General features: G+C 33.9%; 1 protein-coding gene across 2 annotated transcripts; it reads right to left on the minus strand.

The window, feature by feature from the left end:
- Nucleotides 1-2671: 2671 nt before the first annotated feature.
- On the minus strand, nucleotides 2672-7699 carry LOC114280397 (beta-glucosidase 18). Of its 2 annotated transcripts, none has more exons than XM_082884259.1 (12): nucleotides 7116-7699; nucleotides 6971-7037; nucleotides 6824-6882; nucleotides 6641-6713; nucleotides 6435-6509; nucleotides 6252-6339; nucleotides 5738-5990; nucleotides 5541-5656; nucleotides 3877-4129; nucleotides 3627-3729; nucleotides 3434-3539; nucleotides 2672-3023 (listed from the first exon to the last, which is right to left on the minus strand). In XM_082884259.1, exons 1-12 carry the CDS (start codon nucleotides 7266-7268, stop codon nucleotides 2765-2767), a joined length of 1605 nt encoding a protein of 534 aa, XP_082740385.1. In that variant the 5' UTR covers nucleotides 7269-7699; the 3' UTR covers nucleotides 2672-2764. The 2 variants fall into 2 exon arrangements, with proteins under 2 accessions (XP_082740385.1, XP_028078557.2); XM_028222756.2 differs by having other exon boundaries at nucleotides 6641-6716.
- Between the last annotated feature and the right edge of the window lie 522 nt (nucleotides 7700-8221).

Consider the following 8221-nt stretch of genomic DNA (forward strand, 5'->3'; position numbering starts at 1 on the left):
CCCCATCGCCAATATCACCTAACCCAAAACCCACAACTGCAACTTCAAATGGTCTTATAATCATTTTGTCAAACAATTGATCTGTAAAGTAACATCCAAACCTAAAAGTCACAAACAATCAAAACCCTTAAACCCCCAACCAACCACCGTTTGAAGAATCCAATCACGGAGAGATTTGAGGAATCAAATCCACAGTGCTCCACCCACCTTTGATGTAACAAACCTTAATACTAGACAACGCGATTGGTCGAGAATCGGAATCGAGAAACCCTCTTTAACCCTTGGATTTTCTACGTATTATTGATTGTAGCTGTCCTTGGTGGTTGTGGTATTTGTTGTGTTTTGATTTTGTAGTGAAGAACCAGTCACACCCCCAACACTGATTCGCCGTTGCGCTGCCGCAATAAACCCTAAGGCGGCAACAAGTGAGAGAGAGGACAAGGGCAAACTAGGAAAAATAGGAAATTTAATCTAAAAATTATTTTAGATTAATTTCAAATGTTAGGAGGTCTATATAATTTTTGGGAAAATTACCCACAGGTCCTATTTGAAATATGTGGACACTATTTCATCCAACAACTTTTTGAGTAGACCAAAAGTCCTACTTTCCTCTCTCTCTCTCTCAGCTTTTTGCCTCACTTTTTACGTTTTCCTCTCTCTTTTTTTTTTGCATTTTTCTCTCATCTTTTTTGTCATGGACGACGACCGGTGATCACGTCTTTCTCCATTGATCGGGGTTCACCGGTAACTACCAACCATCGAAATCAACTCGTGACTTCACCCTCACCGACGGCGAAGCAGATATATTTCCGACGAAGAAGATGAGCAGATCTACTCAGATCTGATGTAGATCTACATCAGATTTGGCTAGATCTAAACAAAAAATAGTTGCCGGAGTATAATCATCTCTCTATATCCGCCTCTCTCCTTCGATCTCTTATTTTTTTCTACATTTTCTCTATTATACACTTCTCTTTTTTTGTACTAATGGAGAAAATTTTCAAGTTCTGAACAAGTAGTTTTCGAGTTTTAGTTAGAGGCGGTGAAAACTATAAAATTTTGTAGTTTCAAATTTTTTTGGTGCTGGAATGAATCATGGTATAAAACTGTAAAATTTTGCAGTTTCATAACATTCTTTAGAATTGTGAAATTTTACAGTTTCATAACATGTTTTTCAATTTGATTAATAAGGATAAATGCTTAATAGATTTTTGCTTTGAAACTGTAACATTTTACAGTTTCAAAACTTACTTTTCAGTTTGATCAATATTGAAGATTATTTGCTTAAACCTTACAAAAATTGAAAAATAGCATATGTTTTTCCCATTGTTGCTGTTTTTTGTCATTTCATTTTTTTTTTCTTTTAGTTTATCAATATTTAACACATTTTGCTATGTTTTTTTTGCTCTAATTTCTTTATTTATTTTTTTTTCTTTTTTTTTTCGGCAATATTCTAGACATTCTAGTGAGTCTTCAGTGATGTTTTTAACATCCAGTGAACGTTCTGAACATTCCGGCGACTTCCATTAACGTTCTTCACACTCCGGTGAACTTTCGACAGCTTTCCGGCAATACTCCAGCGACTTTCCAGTGATGTTGAACATTCCGACGAGTCTCCGATGACCGTTTGACGGAAGTCCGACGGTAGTAAGATATAACAGTGTCTGTAAATTTTTTTTAAAAAAAAAAGACTTTTTGGTAACAATTAAAAATGTGTAGGACTAATTGTTGCAAGTGTTTTGTTTGAAGATTAGATGAGCCTTGAACTTTGTATATGGGACTTATTGGTAAGTTTCCCATAATTTTGTCATACTCGTGTCGTGGGCTGGGGTCTAGTCTAGCATTGCTCTTAGGATAATATATATTTCAAAAGTGATTGAGCCCCCTCAATCACCAACTCCCACCACCCCACACACACTTGAGTTAGTAATTGAAGAAGAAAAAGAAAAAAAGAAAAAAAAAATTAAATAATCTGACCAATCACAGACCAGTGGGGTCGTGGGGGTCACCCCTGGAGGAGGTCCGGATCATTTTTCTATGTATTTTGTATTGTTGACTTTTTAAATATTGATTTGATTTCGAAATATGAAACATATCTTTATGTCTGACATGCAATACAAAGTATTTTAGAAAAAATAAAAAAGCCTAAACTAAAAAATTTAAATCTTATACATATAAATTAAGTTTAGTAATGACTAATCAAAGTTTGCTTCATAAATAATTTAAGTTTACTGATCCAAAACGTCTTCAATTCGCCAACCGCCTCAGACAATCCACCTTTTATTTATCACTAATCTTAGGTATTATAAAAAACATTTCATGAAAATAATCATGAAAGCTTTGTGATCTTTGGATTACACTTAGAATAAAACACTATACACTAATCAAGATAATCCAAAGATCATAAATTTTTCATGATCATTTTCATGAAAAAAATTTCATGATTTCTAATTTTTCTATTTATTTATTTTGGTTAGATAGTTCAGGGAATCCTCGTTAAACTAGCAAAATTGTATGGTTGCACCAGACTAACCAAACAGCTAGTCAAACCAACTTGTACATGCTACAGTAACTCACCATCATATACGCTATTAATTTTTATTATTATTAAGATTTATGAGTGTACAAAGAAATAAACAATAAAAAATAAAAAAATAAAAAAAACTTGAAATTCGAAGGAAACTACAAAATAATTTAGTATACATCTTCACAAACAAACAACATACAACGTTGGAATCTAATTACATTGGTGCCAGTTTGGTATTTAATCTTGTGAGTATAATATTTTTTGTCTCAATGAACTTGTTCTATTCACCATTACAACCCTATCTTGGAGGCTGGTAGGCCCAGTAATAGTACTGTTTGTTAGAAAATCCGTATACCATTTAGCAGATAGCTTTGGTATACGTCTTAGGGTTGGTCGATCGACATAATAAAGTCCAAATGCGATGCTATAACCGTTTAGCCATTCGAAGTCATCCATCAATGTCCATATGAAATATCCACGTACATTGGCTCCATTCCTATATCCCCAAACAAGAAACATACACATGTTAAAACATCAATAGTTGTCCCTTATCACTCATGAATCGTTCTCTCATATGTCAAATTATCTCATGTCATTAGTACTGCTCCTAAGAGAGTAAAAATTATCTTGGCACCTCCTTACCCGGACACTTCAGTGATTTTTCCCACCCTATCCCTGCCCCAACAAGGAATTAGGCTGGGACAGTATACAAGTGGGCATGCTTGTATCATAACTGTTTTGTTAAAAGAAGAAAAATGCAAATTTTTGTTCAAAAAGCTTCTATCAAGAAGCCCATTTTTTCAATGAGCAGAAGACAACATATATATATCCATGAAGCAGATTAATTCTGAATTTGTAATAAGGATTTGTGACCAGTAAAAAACAAAGTGGCGAGAATAAAATTACCTGATTACTGTGGCCAAGGAAGAAAGGTATGCTTTGTGAAATTCGATTCGCTTCACATCATGTAGCAAGTCTTGCACTGCAATACCTTGTCGTTGTTGAGCATACCCTGAGTTACCCAAATGAAAAACAAACTAGTTTTCAAGACACAGGACAAAATAAATAGTTGCTTTCTAGTATGATGCCAAGTACTCACCATTTTCAAGCACAAATATAGGCTTGTTATGGTATCTTTTCTTAAGATAATCGATGATCTTCTCCATGCCTCTTGGAACTATGTACAAACCGTCCATCCCAGTCTGTGAAAAACAAGAAAGACGTCACATATTCTCTTATACTTACATATATATATATATATATATATTTAATGTATTTCTATATATTTTTTATACATAAATTGAGACATACATAAATTGAGACTAATTTGGTATTACAAATTTTCATACCGGTTCTCCAATTGGAACACCATTGCGTTCCCCGGTAATATAGGAAAACCCCATGATATGATCATTCCCTTCAAGTTTGCAACTAGAATGAATGCAGTCCTTGGCATAAAAAGTTGAGTAATGGTTAATGCCGATGAAGTCAATACTGCCTTTTATAAACATCCTTTCCTCTGCAGAGAATCTGGGTAATTCATTTCCTTGGTAACGCCGCATTTCTGGAGGATAATCTCCAAATACTAGGGGATCAAATATCCTGTTTTACAAGAGATTAATCACTTTTATCATATGATTAGCAGCTTCTAGTTCAATTTTCTAACAAAAAAGTTTTTTACTCCTAATGATTTTCAAAACAAACTTAGGACAGTGGTTTTTTAACTATTTTTTACCAAATAAATTTAATAATGAAAAGAGCCAGACACTGGATTTCAGGAGTGATTATTCAGTACTCCCGGAGTATGGACACGTGGTGCTCCATAATGTTTTGATTGGTGGAGAGACACAAGGACCCATGATTTATGTTAGAGATGGGGGACAACATGAGACTAACTAATTGAGAATTGGTTTGGAGTATGGACACGTGGTGCTCCGGGAGTATTGAATAATTTCCCGGATTTCAAATGGTAGCTAGATAATAATTTTGACAAAAATAAGTATATTTATGCATTGAAGCAAAATTTTCCAACTTTTAATCATGACTTAATTCTAGTATAAGTTTCTAGAGGAGAGTTATAAATAAACCAATTTTTATCACCATATTATTTTGAAGCAAGGTGTGAATTTCCTCTTTTTTTTTCTTTTTTTTTTTTTTTTTGTTGTTGTTGTCCTTAATAAGATTTCTTTTAAACTCAAACCAATAGAAAATATCATGTTAGGCAGAGATATAAAACAAGGAAAATGATTTAGAGCCCTAAAATCCCTCCCCCTAATCCCCCTAATTTCCTTTTCTGGAAACTGTTTTCTTTTTCTTTTCTTTTTTTCCTTTTTTTTTTTTTTTTTTTTTTTTTACCTTAAATGGCATTTTCGGGGGATTCGGGGGTCCCCCTTTCGGGGGATGAATCACTTCCCATAAAACAATTACAAAATTGAGTGATATATAGCGTTTTTGAAGTTTCTCTTCTCACAAAATTATTTTCTCTAAAAGATTATTATGATTTGGAACACACGATGCAAAACATAATACACTTTCGTGCCAAAATGATAAATTTACTGATCCAAAATGACACCATAATTTTTTTTTCTATGTTTTCATTAAATTTATCCTTAGTAGATGGAGTGGGAGTTTTCGAAGAGATTCTGGGATACCTTAAGATCAAAGCTTCCTACAAAATTTCAAAGCTCAAGGCAGGACAGCTACTTTATTTGCGTCATAAGCATGCACAATAATTATTATACTATATGTGGATGAGTGTATTTGGTCAACAATAATACAACACCCCAAAAAAAATATAAATAAATAAAAATGTGACAAAGAAGGGCTTTAATTGTGGGACACAGTGTGTACATGAATAAACCATCCACCAAATACTTGTATAGTTTTATTATTAATGCATAAAATGAATTTTTATTGAAGTTTCTAAGGAGTTACTTGAATTGGCATATTTGGATGACCAATACTTTCAATATCTACTACTCATCTTAATTTTGAATATCTTAGCTAATCTTACCAGGCCAAATCAAAAGCCAAGGCCCTACTTGCAGCTTCTTTATCAAATTCATTGTCTGTCAGTGGCTCGTACATGAATGCACACGCCACGATTCCTATGAATCCACCATGTTTTGGCTGCACAAAACATCCATTTCATTAATCAAATTATCAAATACAACGTGCAACTATAATTAAGAGTGCTTTCACTTTAATTACCTGAAAATGCTCATGGTAGAGCTTGGCAGCCTTGGCATGTGACAGTAACATGTTGTGCATTGCAATAAGATGCTCCGTGTTAGGATTTCCAGCTGAACAGTTGCTATGAGGTTCAGAACAATGAGCCGGTGGAAATGATCCCTGCAAGTAGGCGCTTTCTACAAATAAGTTCGGCTCGTTGATTGTGATCCAGTACTTCACTCGATCCCCAAAGTTCTTGAAACAAGTTTCAGCAAAATGCACAAAATCTTCCCTACAAAAATACAAACACACACACACATATATATATATATATATGGACAAAGATTTAATGACAGAATTTACAAGAAAAATAACTTGATTGAGAAAAATAAGCACACAAATTAAACCACAGGAAGCATTCTGGGTATTTTTCAGTGATTTAATTGTGTACCTAGAATGGTTGAACGAGAGAGAGAGAGAGAGAGAGAGAGAGAGAGAGAGAGAGAGAGAGAGAGAGAGAGAGAGAGAGAGAGAGAGAGAGAATTGGGCATACTGCATAAGAGTACTGAGCCAAGACCCATATCTGTCCTCAAGTTCTTGAGGGAAGTCATTATGATTTATCGTCACAAATGGCTCAATTCCTGCATTAATATTTTGCCTCTATTCTGTTAAAATATATTCTTGTTAACAACATGAGGAATTCTCTGAGTAGATTGAAATTTTGTTCACACAGTACCTTTGAGCAAAAGATTGTCAATGATTTTGTTATAGAACATGATACCAGTTGGATTGACTTCTCCAAATCTACCTCCTAATAAAACTCAAGAAGGTCATTAATCAAATTACATTTATTTTTTTTGATAAATTAATCAAGTTATATGAACCAATCAAATTATGAGTGACAAATAATAACAGATTATTGGAAAATGAGCAAGAATATACTAGGTAGAACTCTGGCCCATGAGATTGAGAATCTGTAAGCATTGACCCCCAATGACTGCACTAACTCAATGTCCTCCTGTAATAATCAGAATAAGATAAAATTAATTTGACGATCTCTTTTCATATCTTTGTTATGCAATTTAAATGTACAGACTAATTATAAAAGAAATGCAAGTCTAATACCAAGTAGCGGCGATAATGATCATTGGCTACATCTCCATTTGCTCCATTTCTTTGGCCACCTAAATGAATTCAACAAACTGCTAGTCAAAAACCAATCATATTACAGTTAGCTTTAGTTGCATTTTAGACGAGACCTTCTTCAATTACCTTGAATGCGAGTGAAAACATCCCAGTTGCTGAGACTCTTACCATCTTCAAGAATTGCTCCTTCAATATGTGACAACAATATGGAAAAAGTCTAAGGAAGAGAGAGAGGACACAATTTAGAAGGCAAGAAGAGGAAGAGACATACTTGGTATGAAGAAGTGGATGTTCCAAAGAAGAAACCATCTGGGAATTGTGATCTTTTGATGTCCTCTGCTTCATTGAAGCTCTCAACAAAAGAATGAACAGAGGAAAAAAGGAGAAGAAAGCAGAGGTAGAAATGAGTACTTTTGTCTTTCATTTTGGTTTGTTTTAATTTGTCAAAGATTTCAAGATAAGTGTAACTACGAAAAAGTTATGGACATTCTGGACATATTGGCTCATCTATACATATATATATATATATATGTATATATTCTTCATGGGTTTGGTAAAGGGTTAAGGATAGGTGCCTGCCACCCCTTGTAGCCTATAATAGTACCCACGTTGAAGTCCTGGATATGTTGTGAAATAATTATTTTGTTGATGACTAGATATGCAATAATTTAATAGATATACTACCAATCAACAACCACATCATGGACCATGAAAAAAATGGAAGGAGTGCCCCACCCTGCAACTATAAATGTGCACCAAAGATCTTATTTTTTTTGGGGGGCGGTGGGGGGTTGGTTTGGTTTTTTGAAATGATAAAGACTTTTTCAAACAAATTAAGTAGGGCAATGTGATAAGATCAACAATTTCAATGGCAAGCCTCACCATCTCATATATAGGACCCAGTTATACTCTATTAATCGATTTTGTGATTAATTTTCTATATTATTATTATTATTATTATTTGTTTGGTATACCTGAGTGTGGGATCCAATTGAAAGAGTTTAATTTGGTTTGGTATTAGTTATAATATATTTTTATATATTATATCTAATTTTGTGGAGACCCAATTCAGTTTCAAAACAACTAAGATTTTGATAAAAAATCCTAGATTCACAATATATTATTGGTATTGCTTTTCCCAAGGAAAAAAGGAGGCGCGGTACGGCTGCCATAGGTGGTCTCTGGTGGGTTTTTGTTCTTAAACACAAGTGTGCTGCGTCTGCTGGAACATTGGAAATTCAATTTGTCAATCAAGCTTTTTCAGTAAGTTTTGGGATATTCAGTTATTCGGCTGATTTAGGTCTATAATTTTTGGGTCTTCTTTGGTTCATTTATTTGGTGAGTTTTTCCTCTTTGTTTATTTGTGATTATTTGGAA

Source organism: Camellia sinensis, chromosome 8 (assembly GCF_055761805.1).
Source record: "Camellia sinensis isolate YWXY chromosome 8, ASM5576180v1, whole genome shotgun sequence".
NCBI lineage: Eukaryota > Viridiplantae > Streptophyta > Magnoliopsida > Ericales > Theaceae > Camellia > Camellia sinensis.

Bases quoted from the DNA above. Each gene is read 5' to 3' on its own strand.
- LOC114280397 (XM_028222756.2), bottom strand. From the start codon at position 7,268: ATGAAAGACAAAAGTACTCATTTCTACCTCTGCTTTCTTCTCCTTTTT. The intron at 7,038-7,115 runs GTATGTCTCTTC...TTGTTGTCACAT, and splicing joins CATCCACTTCTTCATACCAA to ATTGAAGGAGCAATTCTTGA. The intron at 5,657-5,737 runs GTAATTAAAGTG...TGTTTTGTGCAG, and splicing joins TCTACCATGAGCATTTTCAG to CCAAAACATGGTGGATTCAT.